Genomic DNA, 23,465 nt, shown 5'->3' with positions numbered 1-23,465 from the left:
TGGCAGGAGGAGGCAGCCACCGTACTTGGAGGTACTACATGTCATATCATTATAAGGGTGACTGCTAATGTTAACTATACACTAAAAAATAGAAGCAACAACACCTGAGACCCAAATCTAGATACTGTGCCCAAACAAATGAATTTCACTGATAGGCTCGTGTCAGTTTCCCCCCCCAAAATGAACAATGCACTCTTAAGATTCATTTATTCAGATAGTCTTCTAAATTGTATCTGCACTACCAATTAATTCTGCGTTACCAAGGTATAACAAAGGGATATTTTGCTCAATATTGTGTGATATCAGCCACCTGCAAATTGTTACTGCTAAGCTGTAAAACGCTGGGATAGGTTCAGGAATTCACCAAGTTTATTTGGTAGAAAATGCATCCACACATAGTAAATATCTGGACATTTCCCCAGTATACCAAATGCACTATTAATGTCCAGGTGTATTCCCCTACTGATTTTAAGCTTTTGTAACCAACTCAAGAAATACTGACCAATAATATTAACCAAAATTAAACAGACAAGTTAGAAATACATGTCTACTCTCATAGATTGCATAATGTCTCAATGAATGAGCTGGAAATGAGCACACTCACTAAGATACAGAAACAAATAGTTCTTTACAGTCAACAACTACACCCACAATTACATTGCATGCAATGCAGAACGGCAGAACATCTAGTAACAAATTCTGGTGCCACCTGTAGACATCAATTATGCATAAATAGGTTGTGCCTAAGATACGATTCACATAACTTTAAATTGGAAGACATAGAATTACCTTCTACAGTCTCTTCTGCAGTTACAAAGTCTTATGTTTCCAGCTTAAAAGTCTATCATAATTCTCTTGAAGCATGAAAACAGGATGGCTGTGCCCTCTATCTATGAGCGGTACAGATCCTATTCTATGGTTCCACTAAGATCCCCAAGAACTAGGAAGCAGCTAATATTTCAAGACTGAAAGGGCAACTCAGATGCACATCTTTAAAAAAACCAGATACACATAACTGGACGTAACTTCAGATATTAGAAACCTCCCCATTTTGGATGAAAATACAGAAATAAACATGTTCTGCACGTAACAGTCTGTGCACACACAAAAGAAATCCTATTTCATTTTTTGAACTGTTTCTAGCATAACACCACATGATCACAATGATCGTTCCATGCTGTAAGCTTCTACTAACCTTCAGCATGCTTTAGCGTAGCTGCACTGAGGGAGCACCTTCAAGAAGTTGCAAGATTCTCTATAGCTACCCAAGGAGAAGTGCATTCAAAAAAAGAAATTAGAGAGATTTTTTCTCTGGGCTGTGACAGCAGTGAGTGCAACAGACCCTTCTGCCTTTTAAGATATTTTGCATACCTTCTCACCTTCAAATCTGTAGAGATTTCAATGTGCACATTAAGCTACCACTCTCATTCATTCAGCAACTTACTTCCCATCATTAACATAAAAAGGAATTACATTCCAACACTTTCACTGTAATTTTCAGTACATAGCAATGGCATTTACTTTAAGGAAGATACTTAGCACTAGGCATATAGCACCAATACACAGCTACAAGGAAGAGATGTTGACAGACTTACTAGCAGTAATTACCTAACTTCTTCCCTTTCACTTTGATCCCATGAACAAAAATGAATAATCACACACTTCAGACTGTGAAATACAGAAGAACCTATGCAGTACAAATTAGTGTGCGCAAACCTATTGCAGAGACACAGTTCCTACATGCTCTGTGCAAGAAACACTGCCAGTAAAAGTCTTCTAAGAAACTGATCGCTTTTCACGCCTGGTAAGCCTTTTTTTCCTAAGCTTTTAGATCAAGAAAAACCTGTTTCATGAATTTCACCATAATTTCTCTGTTTAGAGGCTATCTTAGATCTCGGTCCCCTGTTTCAAACTTGCTAAAAGGTCCAGAGACTGCTAATGACACACCATGACCAAAGACTTCTGCTGTGCTTCATAAACATTGAACAAAATGAAGGACAACTGTTCAGTGGATGGAGAAATAGCTGCTTCACATTAAGAAGTCTAAACCTTGGAAGAAAACAGAAGCATAGAAGAATTCACCATAAAGCTTTTTTACCTCTAACTTCCAGTTCTGAATGGAACTTATTTTAGACAGTGACCTTAAAAGGTCAACTGAAGTAATTCAAACAAAATAAACAGCATCTTTGGTGAGGAAAAATCTGAAGCTCACAGCCAGAAGTGTCAGATATTGGCCAAAAATACAATATGAAGACATCTCAAAACCCCAAATGTGCTTTTGCTCTTTGCCTTATGGTCAGTCACCATAACTACTTTATTCAAAAACACTTCAAGTATTGCAAGAACAATCAACTGAAGCATCAAAATATTTTCATTATTTCATAGATGAACATGACTGCAGTATTTGTAATGTCATCATAGTATTGTAGAACGTTTACTTCTACGCACATTTTCCCATTCCATCTCCACTGGAAAAGCACGTTTTTGAAAAACACGTGAATAACTTAGCATATATTCAAAGCATAAAGGTTGGCCGTTTTCTTTTATTCAAATCATTAAATTCTCTCATTTTTACTTGTTTGCACAGGAATGCGGTATTTTCTCTGAATATTAAGGTAGAGATGTAATGGTTAAAAAGAATCACTATTATTTTTACAAGATTAATTAAATGCTAATAGAAGTAAAATCAATGTTACTACTGGAAAAACTGCATGGGAGTGGACATACCTAAATGTACAAAAACAATATATCTATAAATGTACATTAATTTCATCAGAATAACAACCAACATTCAGCAACCTCACACGTGGCTAGAGACGTGTTACATCGAAGAAAACCATCAACACATTTCAGTCCTTAATATCTGAAGTACAACAGCATTTCAGTTAATTATTATTTCTGGTTGCATTTGTAAATTATAACATCTATTGTCATAATATTCTGATACAGAAGAAATAAACTAGAAAAAAACGTAATATTCTTAACACATATCAAGCAGATCTCCAGCACTATTTTGAAAACGATAGTCCAATTGCCTCTTTCACCTAACTATATGTTTTCCTTTATAATTAGAAATCAAATTTTTAAGGCTTGAAGGAGGAGTTTACAGCAAGTGAACTGATAAACGTAGGTCAGGCATAGTGAGAATTAGCCACCATAAATACATCTTAGCCAGAAGGTCAGTGTGTTATTAGTCCCAATTATGCTGAAGTGTAAGAAGCCTTCGTGTTGCAGACAATTATTCACTGCTGAATGAGCACAGACCACTGAGCTGAACGCTGACTTCTATCACAGACAAAGGCTTGCACAACAATGATCCATTCTGCCAAATTCTATAAGGATTTACTTACTGAAAGCTTTCTTGTTTTCAAGATCACAGATTCCTTTGTTTCAACGAAGAAGTACGAAATGTATACAAATACATCATAAATTTTGAGCACATTCTTCCTAATTATTTATTCTTCGCAAGTTGGCAAGTCCGCAATTGATTTTAAAAGTATTTTAAGTAACAGATTTACCTTGGGCAGGAGACAAACATTCCTAATACAACATGGGCCAGGCCAAACTGATGATCTCACTACAATTTAAAAATAGTTACATGAGCTCTAATTTCTCTTGACATACAGGAATTTATATGAATATAAATCTCAGCATTCAAGTGTTTAGCACTGAGCAGCAAAATAGGTGACGGTATGCCTGTTTCCCCAAGGGATACTGGTTTCAATTCAAAAAGAAGTCAGTCTTGTTCCAGGCTATCAGAATGATGACCACTCACGAGCTCCTGTGCAACGAGCAAAGACCAATAAAGAGGATCAGAGACTTATTTTTACCTCTACTCTGTAAGTCACGAAAGCAGCCTGCCATGTCAGCATCATTCTACAGGCTCTACTGTCTGCAGATAATACCCATTCTCTTATGTCCCTTTAAATACCCAAGTAGAAAGAAAGAATAAGAGACTCTCTCAGAGCCATGAGAGATCAGAGACCAGGCAGCAGAAAGACAAGAAGATAGAAAGAATCAGCTTTAAATCAACTTGGCAGGGAGACGACTTCAAACGACTTGACTCTTCAACTAACACAAAATGCAGATTTTCGGGGCACCAAAACTTCTCATCAGTGCACGGACCAAAAAATTCAGAAATTCAACATTCTCGTATTCTGTCCTTATCTGTGACTAGGGGACTTTATCTTGTCAATGAGAATTTCACTCTTTTTATACTTCAAGCCTAAATCAATGAAGTCTAAAATGTATTGATTCATATACAAATCAACTTGATATCTAATACAAAATACAAGATCATGATTTGAAAGTCTCTGTTCTTCAAAACCCTTTATATCAGCTTCCAATAATAACATGAGAGTAAATGCAAGGTGAGACCAAGTTATTATTTTGCACTGCATAGTAAAAACATTCAACTGAAATTTCTGCTTCTCTTTTTCTTTCCTTTCCTTTTTTTTTTTTTTTTTTTTTTCTTTAACCTGAACTGCTTTTCTTTCCAATTTATTTAGATTTGTTTGCATTAGCCTCCTGTCCTTTTCTACAGGATTACTACTAAGTAAGAAAACCGTTGTTTCAGGACTCACTGAAATTGGAACATTCATTTAGTCCCCGTGGATGCTGGTAAAAGCCAATGCAAGTCTTGAACTTTATCATGATAAACCCTTGGCACCCACTAATCATAGGATTGTATCTTCACATAAGATAAGGGGAAGATTTTTGGCATGGGAATGAACACGCTCACCTAGCTGTTTGCGAAGGCTCAGAACCTGGCAGCCTTTCAGTAAGGTTTCACTCACATAGCTGTTACTGTATACTCTCCAGCTACGGCTGGGAAGTTGATAATCCCTGAGATATGAGGAGAGTTTTGATTTCTGACACAGCATTCCTGAGATAAATGCAGGATCAGAGAGATACTTCGAAATTCCCAGAGACACCCCAGCAGTAAACTGCTACGTGAGAACAACTTTTAACAAGGTGGGGTTTTTTTGTTTTTAGGAAAGAAAGTTAAATATTAACTTTCAGAGCTTGTTCGCTATCAGACAACACGTTATATTTAAACCAGACACAGAAAGAGAGCATCCCAATGCCTGTTTTTCCAAACTTACTTGATGTACTCTTTGCATTTTTGTATAGCCCAGAGATGAAAGCTCTGTTACAGTTTGCCATACAAGGTTTTTCTTTCCCTGGTATAACTCCTTCCAACGACTGCTACTACATATAATGTCACTGTATTTTAAGTGATCGCATTATCTAAAGATACAACCACTTTCAAGTAGTCATGAAACTTTCCCCCACATATCATTTTAAACATACATGTTTCATATATACAGTTACTGTATCTTCTTGATTAGCAGATTTACTACTAGTTAGAAACAAATCTCATCAGAAATAAGCATTTAATCAGAAATGCAAGATTGTGAGTGTCCCTTCCAGATTACAACTGACTAAGGATAAAAATTCTCCACCATTAAGTACACTTTTGTCTGTCTGACATACCCATAAGAAAAAACCACGATAAGAATGCATCCAAGAAACACAGAACAGCTGGCTTAATGAGGTCACATGCAACTACTGATGGATCAAATAGTTTATCCTAGCTCACAACCTTCTCCTCATTTATTTAGCTCCTCCCATCAAACACAAAAAGTCACAGCAAAGTAAAACCCTCATGATGGCGTGGAGTAGCCAAGGTAGCTGCATGAACCCCCACAGAACTGCCTGCCCTCTGCTCCTCCATTCATAAGCATGCTGCTGCTTTGCTGCTTCCATCTACGCACAATATCACAAAATCCCTTCCACATGCCTGTATACATTTCCTGCTAAACTGCTTTAGTTTCAGTGACAAAGTAATTATGTCTCAAGGTCAAGTAATTTCAGAGTGGCAGTTTGAAATGACTGGCAATATGGAGAACGAAAAAGAAGAGTCCATCTCGGACTGCGTGTCACTGGAAAGATGAAAAGGCAAAAAAGCATGTAGTTCTTTACCAAATATACCACTTTTTGTGGTTCAAACATCTATTGTTCAACAATGAACCGTAAGAATTTCCTGAAGACAAACAGCAGTCACAGCTCTAAAGTTGTACATTACGTCACATCAATTGTCCACTTACTCTAAAGAGCAACAATGGGTATTTATAGGGAAGTGCCACAAGGAGCAGAAACAGAGGGGCATGACAAGTTATTATTCAGTGTCTCTGTTCTCCTACTTTTAAGACTATCTTCACCACCTTCTTGCTCCCCAAACATTTTCTCCTGTTCAGCATTTAAGCATAACTGTAATATTTGAGAGAAGAGCAAAGGAGCCAAGTGCTAGCACACACCATCTGTAATCTAGCCAGAGAACAAGCACTATTCCTTCTTCCATTAGCAATATGGGGATCTGAACTGACAAAAATGTTGATACAGCTGCATTCCCACCACTGGCAAACTTGCACTTTTTTGGGGGGGGGTCATCACTAGTTTAAGACTGTTACAGACTGCAGAGATACTACAGCCAAAGGATATCCATAAATAAGTAAATAATACCTTGCTAACCAGGGATATCTCACATCCGATCCACTGTCAGTTTTCCGTATACGACTAAGGCTTTTCTAGAAGCAGGTGTGCAAATATATGAAGGATTCTTTATTTTGTCCTTAGTTTTACTTGCTGTCTTTGAGGAAAAAAAAAAAAAGCAGGAAGAACAGTAAAAGACAATGTGGCCTAATATATTTTGGAAAAGATGAAGAGCTAATGAGATCGAGATTTAGGGAATACCAAAAATCATCATCAGGAAAAAGAGATTTCAAAAAGAAAAGAAAAAAAAGGAAGGAGGGGGGTAAGGGGAAGCATTTTAAACTCACTGTGAGTATTAGGAATATAAAACAAAACGGAAAAAATGGGTTCTAGCTATTATAATAACAAAGCAAATCTAACAATTTAGGAATACATATCATGAATGAAGCCTGAAAGATTGAAAACAGGACTTGAGCACCACATGGCAATACAAACATGTATTTTCACAAACAAATATAAAAGTAGTCTAGAGGTGGAAGTACACCCAGTTGATTTCTCCATTGTCTCCACTATCCATTTGTTAACTAGCCAGCATTCTTTTGGTCCACAGCAAGAGAAACTACATACAAAGCCCTATTACCAATACACATGCTAATCTACAGAAGTGAATTTCTTTATCATCCATTGTATTTCCAGGGTCCTTTGAAACTAATAAAAAGCACATTACGTAACATAACTCATTAGACTGTGAGCCAATTCCTCATTTAGGACATGTACAATACATGGTTCCTCTTCTTCGTGCTGGAACCAACTTAGTCAGGAAGACAGTGATCTGCCTCTTTAAGTGGTTCATAGCAATACTAAACCTCAGTTACCTCAGTTATCCTAACATATCACAAATCTGTATCCATCTTACCTTGCAGCTATTTCACCTGTTCTATTTCACATTGTTACCATCAGTATGAAGAGAGAGAAAACTAATGCAAAGCCTGCACTGCCTGCAGAGCAATTTCCATATACAGAAGATTAATTTTTTTTTTTTAATCAAAGTACTCTCTTGAAAAAGCCCCAGTCTTTCTCCGGGATTTCTAAAAACTATTTGCTTGAAAAAAGGCACATTTGGCAAATACTATTGGGATACAGAAACACTTCAGAAGTGTTCAGAACACAGTGATCACAAGGAAAAATGACGGGGAGACAAAGACAATTGCAAAGATAGTAACAGCAGGTATCCACAGCAGAGGATAAAGAAGGTGGCAAAAAAAACCTGAAAGTGCTGCATTTAGGAAAACAGGCAAGATTAAACAACAGCTTTCACACTCAAAATCTTTTCTTTTACTCTTGCAATCATTTGTAGGTCATCTCTTGGCATGCTTTCAGTACTGCTTCTGAACTGTAAACGTGCATGGGCACAGAAGAGTCCACTTTTGAAATCAAATGATGTCTGAGGCATTCAGGTTTTACTTCACCACCAATCATTTTCCATTTCTATAGTATTTTGTAGCATAACATAACATCCCATGAATTGCAGAGTATACTCCAGTACCTTTATGATGAGCCTATGAGATGTCACTGAACTTTGTTCACAAGCTCTAATTATAAACCAAAGCACCCTGATTATATTAAGTACTAGACGAGACTGTACGTGAGATCTCGTCACACGAAGCACCAACTTTACGTTCTTTACAGTCAGCTTAAGCAACCTGAAATAGATCAAAAATTTTAGAAGTTACATTACCTGTCAAAAGAATGGAACTGTACGGGCTGCTCAGCAGCTCCATCACCAAGAACTCCAAGAAAGGCAGGTGGCAGAAGAGCAGGATCAACTGCAGTCCCATCAGCTGGTGTGCTTACTAAGCTTCTCAGAATGTCCTTTACATTAACATTTTTTGCAGCTGGCACAGAAGCTGAAGGCTTACTGTCCTCTGGTCCAGTCTCACCTCTGTCCTCCTGAGACTTATTTACTTCTAAGGACAGGGTGCAAAGTACTTCACTGACAGCATCTGGACCTGCACTGACACTCAGAGCTTCTGCCTCAGCAACACCGCCCGAACTGTTTGTTTGCTCTGAAGCTGGTTCCTCCCCAAGACCGGAGTCCCTTCTTTGTACAGATGCTGTACACTCTGAATCTTCAGCAGAAGCTGAAGTTAAAGCACCAAGAGCAGCAGATGGATGTTCCACATCTGTTCAAAGCAAAGTCAGAAAACAAATTTTAAGTTCATTATTAACACAACTGAATTCACCACATTGCTCCAAGAAAGTAACACTGACAGGCGACAAAGAAAGTAACATAATATTTCCTCTTACCTGCTTACAGATTTATTATTTTAAGTATTTAATATAAAACTCAGAACAGAAAAAGATCTGCTAATTTCTAAGAAGCTTGAAAAGACCTACCATCCAAAATTGCAGTGACAAAGTAACAGAAAACATAGACTTAACACTGAAAGAATGAAAATGAACTGAGTGCTCTGAAGAAGAGTAGAAAGAGAAAGAAAAATACAGTCTTGCAGCAAAAATGAGAAGCTGGCAGTCTCTGCTAACGCATACTGAACTGTAAGCAAAATCATAATGTTTCTGCAACAAGCATTCATGAATACTTACCTACGTCAGTGAGACTGAACTACATGACAACATTAATCTACAGATCAGGTTGTTCTCAGATCAGAAAGATTCATACAAATACTGAGACAAACCCAACAGTTACATGTTGTTTATTTAAGTGCTTACAATGTACTCATTTCTGTATGACCTCAAGTGGACTTCTACAGCATTTTCAAACGCATAAGTTATTTCATTTAGCCAAATAATTAACAGTTCACCTGCAGCAGAAGTTCCATTATTTTCATTCCCTGATTCCTTGAATGACTGACTGTGGGTTGGTGGTCTTCTTTCATTCTGGGGTTCCAGAATATCTCTGTATTTTGAAACCATGAGTACAGAAATAAAATATACAACTGCCAAAGCCAAGAACTGAGCCTGTTTACTATCCTCCTGTAGAAAAGGACACACACACAGATTTTCCATTACAATTCCAGTAGCATGCTTATTTTTCTCTAAAGTATGCCCAGCGCTACCATAAACAAACTGAATGTAAGCTGATACGTCAAAGAAAGAACAATATTCTATACTCACAATCTAGCTCACCTATAAAGCAATTGTATTCAAGTAGCACTAATCCCTTCGTTTTTCTTATATAAATGACAGCATTGAGTAAGGTTGTATGTTTTGACTACATGTCTAAAATTAGTGCAGAGACTAAGTTCTCTTTATTTACAGGCATTTGCTTTACTATGTTTCCCCTGATTTACCAAGACACCAACTTGGATGTACTACCAGGCACGTGAACTCAACAAAACTGAAAAAAGCATTTACAAATTATTGTATAAAAATGAAGGAAATAGAAGTCCAGAACCCAAGTCATGATTTGTTTCATCCTCAGACTGTCTGCATGGCTGTACTGCGGTGTGTTTAATTCAGACAAGAAATGCAAATATTTATTTGCATTACCTATATAACTTTCTGAAGATTTTAATGATTTTAATAAAAAAACTGAAAAAGCATTTTATTGTGATTTATGTCAAGTGCCTCCTCCGAGCACTCAAGAACTACCAGTGAAAGAAATGAAAAGACCTATATGGCCACTTCTGAACAGCCAATGACTTAGCCTGAGATTATCGCTTCAGCCTTTGGTTAAAACAAATCCACCAAAAGAAAAACAGTTTTGTACAGTTTTGCAACACAGCCCACAGTTTGTGCTTTCTCTGTTACTGTGAGCAGTACTCAGTTTTTGAATAATTAATTTATATCAACTGTCACACAGAGAGTGTTCAGGCAAAGAGGTAAACACAGAAGCCTGGCTACAAAGGAAACAACATGACTGGTAACTCACTATATCTCTGAAAACTACTGCTCGAAGTCTATTAATATCCATGTCCTGCAGAAGTCTGTCAAGGTCTCGTATTGGAGAAATTCCACCAGTCACAATGTCCACTGGACTCTGTACAAAAAAGATTCTATTTTTAAAAGCATTTTACTAAGAATCACAAAATGCATACCCTTTCCCTCTGTACATAATACTATCATAAGTAGGAACGCAAAGGTCAGATACTAATTTGAAGGAAATAAAGTCTTCTGACACGGCAAATTCTTCTGACACAATTATTTCACTGTGGGAGGTTAAGTATGTAAACGCTCAATCTGCACCTTGGAAAAAATCGCTTTAGCATTTCCAGTGTTCATGCTCTTCAGATCAATTGAAGTATCAGCAGGGAGGTTGTGAATTTCAAAAACCACCCCACTGCAGAGAGTAATAATTACTGACTTTGTTTTCCCGAATGAGCTCTCATACTTGCCTTCGCTGCAGACTTTCCTGTTCCTATAAACCCCTGCACTGTTTTTTGGTTCTTTGTGAGGTCTCCAATTGGCTTCAACTGTGCATGTTGCTGACACTCCAAGCAATTTCTTACTGCTATGGCACACACTTAAAGGAAAAAAAAAAAAGTTAAGAATTACCCTGGGAAATAGTATTGTCTATATCCTTTACAGAGATGTATAATACATTTCAGTTTATTAAAGTTTAAGCACACCAATAAAAGAAAATATTTTGTTTCCATAAATTTTAAATAATTGCAAAATACTGCTCAAAATACTTTAATGATTAATACCAAACTACTAGAACAAATAACTTATAATTCTAAATTAAGTTAGCATTATTACATCCTTTTTTCACTTCTCATTGAACTGTTACCATGCATTCTATCTCATGGGACAGGGAAGGTGAAGTAGCTTTATTTCATACACTGGCAAGGAAGATACAGAAGGTACACTAGATAAACAAATGAGAAAAGCTGCTTCACAATGCTCTGGGACTAAATACTCTTACATTACATGTTACAAACTTCTTTATTGTTTTTAGCTTCACAGTTGTACCTGTTTTATCTTCTAATATGATTTTCAAAGGAAAAAAGAACTACCCCACCTCTATACCTGTTTGCATCCCATAAATCTCGTTCTACCTGCACAAAGATTTAATTGCCTAGAAAGGGAGAGGAAGGCCAGTTACTGTTGATGTTCTCAGCTGCTCTGGCTCTCATGCAAATTAAATTTATCATTGCAATGAAATCTTACAGCATGCAACTGCCATGAATGCTGTCCTCCTATATTAACCATTTGGATGCATAATGATTCTTATTATAATTTTTTAGAAATGATCACTTTGATCCAATTTGAATTGAACCTACTGTAGACCTGGTTAAGCCTGCTGATCAGTTTGATCCCTTCTGAAGTAAACATCTATAGTTGGCATTTGTCCTTTATCTACCGACCACGATATTTACATCACTTTTCTGAGGCAGACGTATAAAGGTTCATAGATTTATACACAGTGCAAGATTTCTTTTTCTTAATGTTGTAGCCTTCTCAGTCTTGACTGTCTAAGGAAAATGAACTATCGTGTCCACTCATGGATAAAATGAAGACATACATCCACAACCGTCAGGCTACCAAACTCACTTCACTCATTTGTTTTATTTGAACTTAACAGAGGGGAAAAAAACACAATGCGTACGCATTGGAAAGTACAGTAACGGTGAAATAGTAAAAGATCCCAAGGCATGTTTGACTAAACCTAGTCATTTCAAAAAAATTAAAACAAAAAAATCAAGCTACCAGTAGCTGATTATTTAATGTTATCAAGCTTCTATATTTATTAAGTGGTTTTACTTGCTTACCCAGTCGAAGACATTGTCGTAGAATTCCTCCAGATGACATATTTTTCTCAGACTCAATTTCAGTGAAACCAAGAGAGCTTGCGAAAATTAACACGTCTACAAGGTTAATTAATCTCTGGAGAAATGTTAAAGAAGCTTCTACCGAAAGTCCTTGAGTTGCCTCAATGTTCTCCAATTCATGCTACAGAGAGAAAAATTCAAAGCAATGTTAACTACTTCACAAAGATGATACTTAGTATAAATCAAATGAAGAAAAACCTATGGTGGAAGTCAATTTTAAGCCACAAAGCAGTAGTTAATAACTGTTCCAAGTATATGATTAATATTCAGATTTAATTTTATTCGAGACCACTGTGGGATGATGCAGCTAAGTGATGACTTTTTATCTCTTTAAGCAAAAAGGGCAGGCGCTCTATTTATCTTTGAGAAAACGTGGAAGTAGCAAAAGGCAGGAAAGATGCTTGTGGAAGTACTCCCCTTTCTCAAAAGAACAGATATATTTAATATGCTATATAAAGGAAGGCATACTCCCCAAAAGAAATATTTGAATGAAAGTGAAATAGCTTACAGTAGCAGATGTGGCAGCAGAAAGCAGTGGCAATATGCCACCACAAGCCATGATCATGTTGTCCACCACTTGAGAGATGAGGTGAATGGTATTGTGCACAAATACGACGTTGTCACTGCTATTCACAAAGTCCATCACAGTTTTTGTAGAATGACTGTCCAAAACACAAAAGTGGGTTTTGTGAAAATACTTTCAGAAAACAGCTTTTTTTTTTTTTTTTTTTTTTTTTTTTTTTTTTTTTTTACAGTATTTTAGTGTGTTGGTTTACAAAAAAATTCAGTCAGCAAAGGGCAGCAAATATCACGGTAAAATTTGGCTGATGTTCCTTACTCTAAACCTAAAATAACATTTCCTTTCAGTTCTTAAACCTCTCCAAATCACAGCCAGCTAATAACATCAAGATGTCTGATTAACATCTAGCATAAATAAGTATTATAGGCTGGTCTGTGATTATCTTTTATAGCAGAAGGCACTGTATCAACGCAAACAATAAAGTCCCCTGGAGCTATTAACTAAATCCTAACATAAATCTTTAGAAAAACAAAATATTAAGACATAAATAAATACTACAGTATGAATAAATACTACAACAAAAAATGCATGTTTGAACATAGGCAATAAAATAGATTTCTGAGTATGAGTAAACTACCACATGTGCAGCTTTCCAAGTTGGAGAGCAACTCTGATACGGTTTCAAGGCAATCTCAATCTAATCATAATCAAGTCGCCAGTCTAGATCATCCTATGGAAAGCACAGGTTTACCTTCTCCACATCTGTATATCTGTTTCAATTGAAAAGAGCAAGTCTGTAAGCAAGCGCTGATGCATCAGAGACCACTTAAACTCAGGAATACGGAACACAGTTGATCTAGAGTCTCTTCTCTGCCCATCTGATGTAGGAGCTAGCTCTTGTCCTGAAGAATCTTGCTGCCTTGACATCTGAAAACACATTTTTTTTTTTAACAAAAAAAATACCCATACACACAGCTATTGGTTTCCATGGAAAGGCATTCAATGTTTATATACTGCACAAGTTTTGACTTCGCGCATAGTTACAAATAAAGCTAAAACTACTACACAAAATCTACTTACTGAATACAACAAACCTACAAACTAATCTACAGCTGCACTACTACATCTGTCAGTCTAAGCATACACAAGCAGCAACTCAACCTTACCACAGGAGGAGTATATGTTGTAGGGAGTGTTTTTCCTCCTTTAAGGAAGAATGGTGCAGAATGAAGAGCATCCATTAACAGGTATCTCTGCAGAAGGGAAGTAACTCAGATGCATGACTATTTAACCATGAAAAGCTGAGACAAACTTAAAAACTAGAGCACTGGAGCACAGCAGTAGACAACAGAAGCCCAGTTTTAAATTATACTTGCACAAAAACATAAGCTGACACAATGGAGGGTTACCTCCGTAAAATTTAGCGCACCTGCAGAGAACCAAGAGTAAAGAGTATTTTAACAAGTTCCATCAGGATGCCATTTTAATTCAGTGGCATTTTTTCTGCACAAGGAACATTAGCTACTCAATAATTCAATTGGTTACAATTACAGGCAAACAGATTGATAAGAGATTAAGGGAGCTCAGTAAAGAAACAGAAAAAACGCTAGATGAAATCAAATCAGAATGATTCTTTCAGTTCTTCGACATTAAGAATGGAATAACTGACAAATGAAGGATATAACTAGCAAAGCACTCAGTCTCTATCAGCATCAATAACTGGATATACAAAGAACAGACGCTTAGAAACTTCACAGCACACAAATTTGCAAGAATTATGGCTATTTTAATGGAAGTCTGAAAACGTTCTTTAGATAACTAGCAAAATACAGATACATTAAAACCCCCATAATGTGCATGGGCACCATTTCTTAAAAATGCTAGCAGTTAAGAATCTCCTTTTATTTTTAAGCTAAGCGTACAAAGAACAGATAGACCTTACCTCAGGTAGAGATCTGGGGGGTAGAGGTGCTTCGAGACGCGTATGGGCTTTCAGTTCCAGTCTTTCTGTATCAGATGCAACACTAGAAACATCAAGCCTGGCAATTCTTTTTTCAGAGCATCCTGCATGCTCTGGTACATGTGCATTGGTATCTTCAGCTATTCTCGTTTCACTATAAAGCACCTTTTCTTCCTCCAGCTTCTTCTCCCCTTCTGAATTCGGTTGAGTCACTACTTCAGCTGCAGAACTGACTGTTTCTGATAAAGCCAGCTCTTTGTTTTGCCCATCCACGCCTCCAGTATCTTCAGATTTTAAAAGCACAGATTCAAGTTCCTGTTGTATTGCCTTTTCCTGCTTTGCCTCTCCATTTTCATTAGAGCTATCCTTTCTGTCTGTTTCTGCAAACTCTTCTGAAGGTAAAGGCATACCACTCTCCTCTTTCAAATCAACAAAGTCATCATCGTCTTCTACTTCCACTGCTGATCTTTCCATTCCTGGACTTTCTCCTTCCGAATAAATTTCCATTACCAAAGAAGCTGCAGTAGCAGCTGTTTCCTCCACAAGCTCATGAACTCTGCTCAGAGAATCTTCAATTGCTTCAGCTATTCCACTACTAATTTCAGAAACACTGGGTTTTATTGCTTCAGGCTCTGGAGAAAGCTCTGAACAAGGCACTGCTTTTAGATCCTGCATAGTTTCCCTGTCCTCATCCTTGAAGTCGTTCCTTTGCTTAGAGACTGAAGGAGTTTGCTCCTCACCTTCTGACTCATTTTTTTCAGTACCGGACTCCATATCATCACGGAAGGGAGGAGGAGTAGCAGCTTCTTTTAATTCCAAACATTGCTTCTTTCCCACAATTTCAGCTCCTTGGCCAACTCCAGAAATTGTTCTAATTGAAGCTGAAGGACATGTTACACTCTCTTCACCTTCCTTCTCTTGGTATTCCCTGTACATTTGAGAAAGACTTTCTTTGTGCATTTCAAAGGTTACCTAGAAGAACAGAGTTGAAAGGACAAAAACACATACATTAATAACCATTTCCTCTGAAAAAACTCAAAATCCTTATTCAAATCACTATTTTCTACTATAAATTTGTACTGGATGCTATCCTCACGTTTCTCAAAAATAACATGTCAAAAATGAATTTTATATTGCAAATCATTTCAACTAACAGGAAGTATTTTGTCACAGTTTGATGATTTTTTGTTATTGGTATCGTAACATCATGTAGTGCACCGGGAGTTAAAGAGTTAATGCTCCCATTCTGTGGATTGTTGACAGTTCCAGGTATTCCTGTCTCACGAAGAGAATACGTAAGCCAGAGGACTTGTCACTGTTCATCAAACATGTATTAATGTACTGTAGGAGCAGCATACTGTACCAGCATGACTTTGAGCACTTCATTAGTTCCAGTTTATATAACAGTCTCTGACAACAGAACAGAGAAATCCTTCCTCAGTTTACAAAAAAAAAAAAAAAAAAGTCATTCCACACTGGTTCCAAACCTTATGTATAAACAAAAAAAGCATAAACGGCAAAAACAACTGAAAGCTCATCCCTCTATCACGATGAACCTAGGAAACATCTGATTGCCGTGTACTGCTAAGCAGCTTCAGACATTTTTGTCATTTTGTTGCTGTTATTTCAGAAATACTCATTTCCAAAACCCCTCTCAACTATCCCAAAGCCAGGATATCAAAGGCAACTTGAAGACCATGATGTTAACAAGCTCATTTTTTTCAACTTTTAACTATTTTTCAAAAACTTGACGAGGTAAATATGCTACTGTTGGTCAAATGCATTACTTACGAATAGAAGTCCTGACAACTGGAAGTTACCTACAGTCAGCTTACTCCTTTTCTCCATCTCCCTGTTTCCCTTATTTCTGAAATTACTAAAAAGCTTTATTTCAACAAGTCAAAAGGAGATATTTAACAGACGAAGATACTGTTGGCATACACTTTTAACTGACTGACCAAAATCATTTTGTGCTATCTCTTTTAGGAATTTCCTATTGAATGTTTTTCTGGTGTTGTTTTTTTTTTTTTTTTCTGGTTTTTCTTTTTTGTTTGTTTCTTTTTTGTTTTGTGATAACTTACGTCCTAACTTGAAGTCAGATTGGTACCACAGATTAATCTTGCATATTAACACATGAAACAAATGATAGGCTTTGTTTTTCCAACCAAGACAACCGAAAAGTACAAGCATGAATCTTAACGACCACAAAAATTAAGAGGCAACCAGCTTTGCAACAGGCTCTTCTCTGCTCAGCTTGAGTCCAAAGGTAAAAATGTAATGTACAGGACAGGGATGTAGTATAATTTTGCAGTCAGTCTCACTTCAGACAAGGAATAGGCAAGTGTTTGGATGCCATTACAGAGCAACCCCTTTAACATTCTGGAAACCAGATTGTGCTCTTCAGGACTGCTAATCGCTAATACCAAAAGAATGTGGCAAGAAAGTCAATACAGACAAATGTTATCTTTACAGATGGGCAATGTAAACTTCTGGGCAAATAAATCCAAGCATAATCTGATGAGAATCTATATTGATTCAAGAACAATGCAGGGAACTGCAAAGAAAGACACACTGAAAGAAAATCAGAAAGCATAGAACTGAGGGAGTACATCACACACATAAAAAAGTCACCTAAAAAGGAAACAATTTTCTCCTTCCACCACAAGCATCACAAAGGTTTCATGTCACTTAATAACTAAGAAATTTAACAATGTACTTTATGTAACGCACAAATCAAAATTGCAACAAAAAATTGACTACAGGATGGGACTTTTCCAATTTGCACATCAAATCTGGGGTTTTCTTGGTAGTACAGAAATCATGAAATACAGCTTTGAAAAACCCAACTTCTCAACATGCCTGTCTGAACAGTTCCACTTGCTATACAGTTTTTTAATTTCTTTTGACAGGAAACCAAGAAATAGTGGTAGCACAACAAAGTCACTGGATAATTCTTCTCCTAAACATTTGTTCCACGACACAGCATTTTGGAATTGCACAAGTTCAAAGTCAAACACCCCACAAAGAAAATGCAAATATTAACTAATACAGTATGAATAGGATGCAAAATAAAACAGAATTTGAGATTATTAAATACAAGTAGACTTAGAAAACATATAAAAGCATTAAGCATTAGGATCTGCAAACCTGCAACCATTTACAAGAAAACAGTAATCTTGGAGAACCTTAAATGTTCTTTAGTCATTATTTTATTTTCCTTAAGGCATTTGCAACTATAAAGCTGATAACACAAAATTAATTACTAGAAATTGTTCTAAATTGGTGAGCTAAAAGGCCAATCATTAATCTTCACCATCATTTGATGGGTAATCCATAGCTGCTTGCAATGCTTGGAATGCAACTCTACGCACTACTAGCTAAAGACACTTGTGAGCTAATAACTGCAACATTTGCCTCCACCATTAATTTCAACTTAATTTGACATCCAACATTTACTAATTGGCAAGGAGAAAAATGAGCATACAGCAAGGAAAAAGGTTAAGATGACTGACATTTGCATTAAAGAACATAGGGAAAATATTTTAACTACATGTTAAAATTCTGTCTTCCTTTCTACTATCAAGTGGGCAATTTTGGAGAGGAGAAGCAGCAAATGTCTGCCAGACAGGTCAGATAAACATATAGTGCTGCCACTTCCCTACAAAGTCAGCTCAGCGCCAAGCAAGTCCTGCGCTGCTGATGCTTTCAAATCCAGAAGGCATAACAACTTTTTAGTATCTTAAACAAGAATTGTTTTGGTCTGTTTTTCCACTTCTCCATCAGAAACATTAACTGTTTAAATGTGAATCTGATCCCCAACGTGTGGCATCAAAGCCTAATTTTTAATTCAGTGAATGAAAGAAAAAAATATAGAAGAGACTATATATAAAAGACTGTGTGCAATCTACTGACCCTAAGGAACCCTTGGCTTACTTTAGACCATTTAATAGAAGACATAAGAAAAGCTAATTCAGATGTATAATGCAGGACACCAAACATAATAAGTTTCTAGGAGTCATCCACGCTTCTATCAAAAAGTATTCATTGACATAAAAATCGGAAGGAAAAAAAAATAGTGAAAACTACATTCCCAGGTTCCAAACTATATTCCTACATTTTCACTTCAGTAGTAATACTTTTGCCTTTTTTCTACCCAGATTCAGAAATTATTTAAATGCAAATAGTCTCTGGAATAAGAAATCATTTATTAGTCAGCATATTCATGGAAGAGTTTGCTTACTTGGGAGAAAAAGCTGTAAATCAGCCATGGGCTATTTTCAAATCTAGTCAAGATATATCTTTACCTAGCTCTATAGAATACTACTGTGCCTCAAACACACTTGATATCTAGTTATTAACAAAAATATATAATAGTTCAATTCAGTGTTCACCACCGTGCATGTCTTAACACTCTTCTTCCTGGCCATAGCTTTCCTATGTGTCTATGTTGTTGGAAGCCCCATTGCAGAAAATACAACTCAGATGAGAGGTATTTTCTCCTTTAGTGCCCACAGCCACAGAGAACACAGATAGCAGCACGTGGAGGAGATGTCTCAAACTCTGCAGCAACTGCAAAGCAGGCCACTAAGAGTTCTCAGCCCTGCAGAACAAGATCACGTCTTCCCAAGGTCTTACACAAAGCGATAAAGATGAGAATCCATTTTCTCTTCAAGTCCACTCTGCTTGGGAACACTAATTCATACATGTTTGCCACTTCTTCACACCAGTTCTTTCCCCTGCATTTATGTTTCCCCATTTATTCTTCTAGAGATCTTTCGCATTTCTCAAGCAGTAACAAATTATACTCTCTCTTTAAGAGATTATACTCTCTCTTTAAGAGCTTCTGTGCAGCTCCATCTACTCAGCTGATCCATTCTTTCCAGCTTCATTAAGTCCAAGTCAACCATACTCATTTTATTCCCAATTCAGTACCTTCTTTCAGTTCAATTCAATCACATTTTAGTATCCTGCATTTAATTATGACATTCCATTCCAACTAAGTCAACAATGAGATCAATGAGCTTCCCAATAATCATACATGCTGCATGTGTAAGAGCCTATCAGGGGTTCATGATCCTTCCTTCCAGCTATTCTGCCTGCTAAAAACAAAATTACTTTCTTCTCTGAAGTACTGTTCAGAAAAAGCCTTCTTACATTCCTTCTACAAAAGCAAGCTCAAGGAGAGAAGGTTTAGATTGAACGTCAGGGGGAAGGTCATCCCAGAGAGAGCAGTGAGAAGTTGGAAGTCTGCCCAGAGAGTCTGCGGATGCTCCATATCTGGATGCATTGAAGACCAGGTAAGATGGAGCCCCAGGTAACATTATCTAGTACCAGAAGAACTGAAGGTTGGTGGCCCTACTTTTGGCAGGGGGGCTGGAACTTGATGACCTTTGAGTCCCTTCCAACCCAAGCCATCCTATGATTTTATGAAAGGAAGACTGCATAAGGCCCACAAATTGAGAGGGTGCATGCACAATTTGAAGGCGGGCTGCACATCTACTCTACAAAATCCTTCTGCTCTACACAAATAACATGGTCCTCTCTGAGAACCGCTCACATCTAGAAAAGGAGTTTTTGTTTTTTTTTTTAACAAATAGCCATTCATACCACATAAGCATTAATTCCTTGTGTAAATATTTCAAGCATGCTACTAAATAACGGCATCTCCCCCAGCTTTGCTTCCAAAATCCTGCCAATTATCCAATTCTCTTGGCTAGCTAAGTCCATATCTTCTCACGTTAATACAGACACTTTTCAGAAGACTGAATAACACATGAAACTTTCCAAATGCCTTATAGCTAAAAATGCCTGAACACACCAGTGTAGGAGACCTTACCCTTTCCAAAATACTGGGAGAAAAATGGAGAGGCAGCCTTCCTCAGCAGCTCAGGAATGTCAACTGGATTTGGAGTCACGAGACTATTGCTACCGTCTGCTACTTTCTAACACTACAGCTCCACGTTCTCTTCCCTTCTCTGCAAGTTTAAGTGCTTTTTTGGGTTTGCATGATTTTTTTTCGTTATGTTGTTGGTAGGTTTTGCAAGGTTTTTTTCCTCACTTTATATTCACCATATATTAATTTCTCCACCACCTAATCTCTGCTGCTTTTGCCATTTTCCTGCATACATATTTAACATTTACCAATAATTATTATAACCACACTTTGGTAAGAATGCTACATTGAACTAAGTTGTTTTCTCAAGTACTAACATTTCAAGATTGTACTTCTTTCCTATTTAAATAAGAAAACAGAACTTCAAAGCATTTTCCACTTAAAGAGATAAAAAAAAACTGTAGTATGGACATACTAAAATTTCTGAGTCCTTCCCAATGACAATTTGCTGAGAGACTTAAAAAGAATCAAAATTTACCCAACTGTCTTCCCTTTAACCAAATCATATAGTAACGCAGAACAACTTTCGAGGTTATCAGAGATATTTAAGGTCCTAAAAATAAGCAAATATTAGTTCCTTCCAGCAGTTTAAAAACAGAAATCATCTAGGAGTGCATTTACATTGTGTAAATCACGTTATCCTTGTAAAACTTGGGGATCCCGAAAGGCCAAAAAGGCAAGGTGATCACTATTGTCTCCTACTATTATGTATTAACAAAACTATTTATTCTTTTTACTAATTAACACTACTTGAGGAATGAAGACTAAGACCTTACAACCATGATTAAAACGTACAAGAAACCGAAGTTCTTCAAACCTGTCATGAATTCAGTTCTAGCTGATTAGAACAAACCTGAGTTTTAATTTAATTTTTTCATTAACATTTTTATTAAACTAGAAGCAACAAACATAACATACTGTATGCAACTTGTTAACATTTGAAAAATAGAAAAAGATATAATACGGAAATCAGTAAGATATATGACCAAAGTTAAGAAATTTGGCTTTAAAAAGGTTACACACACCTTTTAAATTCTAAGTGCAAGGAAACCAGTGCAGCGCAATTATGCTAGAAAAGCCGTCGCTGCTTATAAAACGTTGTGCAGCTGTTGGAGGAGAGGGTTACAGTGACAAACAGCTTCCCTGCTACAAAGGTGGCAGGAAATCTATCAAACCGGACAATAAAATTGCAATTGAGTTTCTTTGGCTTTTTATAGCAGCTGCATGTATCTTGATGTGTAGCTCTGCAAAACCTATCCAATTCTGTAATACTATTCCTTTATACACCAGTTCTTTATCATAGAATGGTGTTATAAATTAGTAGCAAGAAAGGAGCAAAGGGTTGTAAAAAGAAAAAATAAGCAGTAACCCAATACAATTAGAGATAAAATAATAAAAATACAAATTGGTTATTCTCTTAGCAGTGTTAAGGAAATATTTTGTTCCCATAATTCCTACAACGCTTTGAAAGCATACTAGAAATCAAATACACCTGAGATGCACTTAACATCTAACAATTTGCCATCTGAGTCATGTCCATCCCATGATAGGTATGAACCGGTATGAATCTCAATATTTGTAAGGCAGAATAGAATGATATTCAAAATAAATTAAAAAAGGGGGACTAAAAATCAATTCTTACTCGATATGGATATCTAAGGACCTTTTCAAGTGATTACTAACATTTCACCACAGTTGTTTTTGTTTTTTTTTTTTTAAGCAATTTATCATACTTTGTGTTAAAATAGTTGCAAGATAGCTATGAAACACATTGCCTAGTTTTATACATCTAGCCAGCATAAAATGCAAATACTTTTTTTTTTTTTTTTAAATCAAGGCAAATGTATAAAAAGTTTTTCCTTTGTTTTCCTTTTCATTTGCTTCCTGAAATGGATATTAGCACCAATGTACAAATAAACAGAACTCAAACTCATCCGAATTCCTTCAAAACGTCAATACCACTCCATTGCTAGTGCTGCCTGTAACATACACTTCTAACCCCACCACAGTTCAACTTCTTCTGACGTACAGTGGAAGAAGGAAACATCCTTACATATTGACTAAGAAGCCAACAAGTTAGACTGAGGCAAACAGATAATAGGAAGTTGCTTAGACCAAAGAGGATACCTTGCTGTATGCCAGCACTCCAGGAACTGCCTGCAAGAAACACGAAGGGCAAACAACACCATATTCTCATACATTATGGTACTGCACAAAAACCACATATGGCTACTCCAAAGGAGAAACAAAAAACAAAGTCAAGAATAATTATCTGTACCTCCTATTTCTTGGTATTCTGCTATTTCCTAAAAACAGGTTTCTCCTACTAATATTTGACTATAATAGAATCACTGAAAACCTTGATTTTGTTTTGTTTTAAACACCTATAAACTCTAGCCATTGATTCATCTCATTGTCACTAAGTTAAGATCATGATCCCAAATCCACATGATTATTTTCATACCAAAGCTGCTTGGATTGGATTTCATACACAACCTTGTCTTACAACCAAAAAGAAAACTAGGCATACAGCTTTTGAAATACCAAAAATAATTTTGGAATTCAATACACCAAAGCTTTCTATACCAAAGGTAGGAAGGTAACCTTCCTTTGCAACTTCTTTTCCCCAGCAACTCTAAGCAAACACAAATGTTTTGAATTAAACCAGTTTTTATAAACATACATTAGTGATTTTTTGATCTGGCTACACCTCACCATTGTGCAATCTATTCTATCCACACCTCCGCATCTCAAGGGAAAGAGAAGAAACAGATTTCTGAGGACAGCAGAGCCAACACAAAAGAC

At 36.7% G+C, this 23,465-nt stretch overlaps 1 protein-coding gene across 4 annotated transcripts in view; it reads right to left on the bottom strand.

Moving 5' to 3' along the window:
• LRBA (LPS responsive beige-like anchor protein) overlaps nt 1-23,465 on the bottom strand; it is a 363,075-nt gene that overhangs the window by 281,999 nt on the left and 57,611 nt on the right. For all 4 annotated transcript variants that reach the window (XM_052690432.1, XM_052690429.1, XM_052690431.1 and 1 more), the window contains exons 23-30: nt 14,750-15,739; nt 13,559-13,734; nt 12,796-12,949; nt 12,228-12,408; nt 10,851-10,978; nt 10,388-10,495; nt 9,318-9,489; nt 8,234-8,678 (exon numbers count right to left, since the gene is read on the bottom strand). In XM_052690432.1, coding sequence (XP_052546392.1) covers nt 8,234-8,678; nt 9,318-9,489; nt 10,388-10,495; nt 10,851-10,978; nt 12,228-12,408; nt 12,796-12,949; nt 13,559-13,734; nt 14,750-15,739 — 2,354 coding nt within the window. The remainder of the gene's footprint in view (nt 1-8,233; nt 8,679-9,317; nt 9,490-10,387; nt 10,496-10,850; nt 10,979-12,227; nt 12,409-12,795; nt 12,950-13,558; nt 13,735-14,749; nt 15,740-23,465) is intronic.

The sequence above is a fragment of the Tympanuchus pallidicinctus genome, unplaced genomic scaffold (assembly GCF_026119805.1).
Source record: "Tympanuchus pallidicinctus isolate F22 unplaced genomic scaffold, pur_lepc_1.0 scaffold26, whole genome shotgun sequence".
NCBI classification, from domain to species: domain Eukaryota; kingdom Metazoa; phylum Chordata; class Aves; order Galliformes; family Phasianidae; genus Tympanuchus; species Tympanuchus pallidicinctus.
Note: the sequence above shows the minus strand (reverse complement) of the source record. Positions and strands in the feature narration are given on the sequence as shown.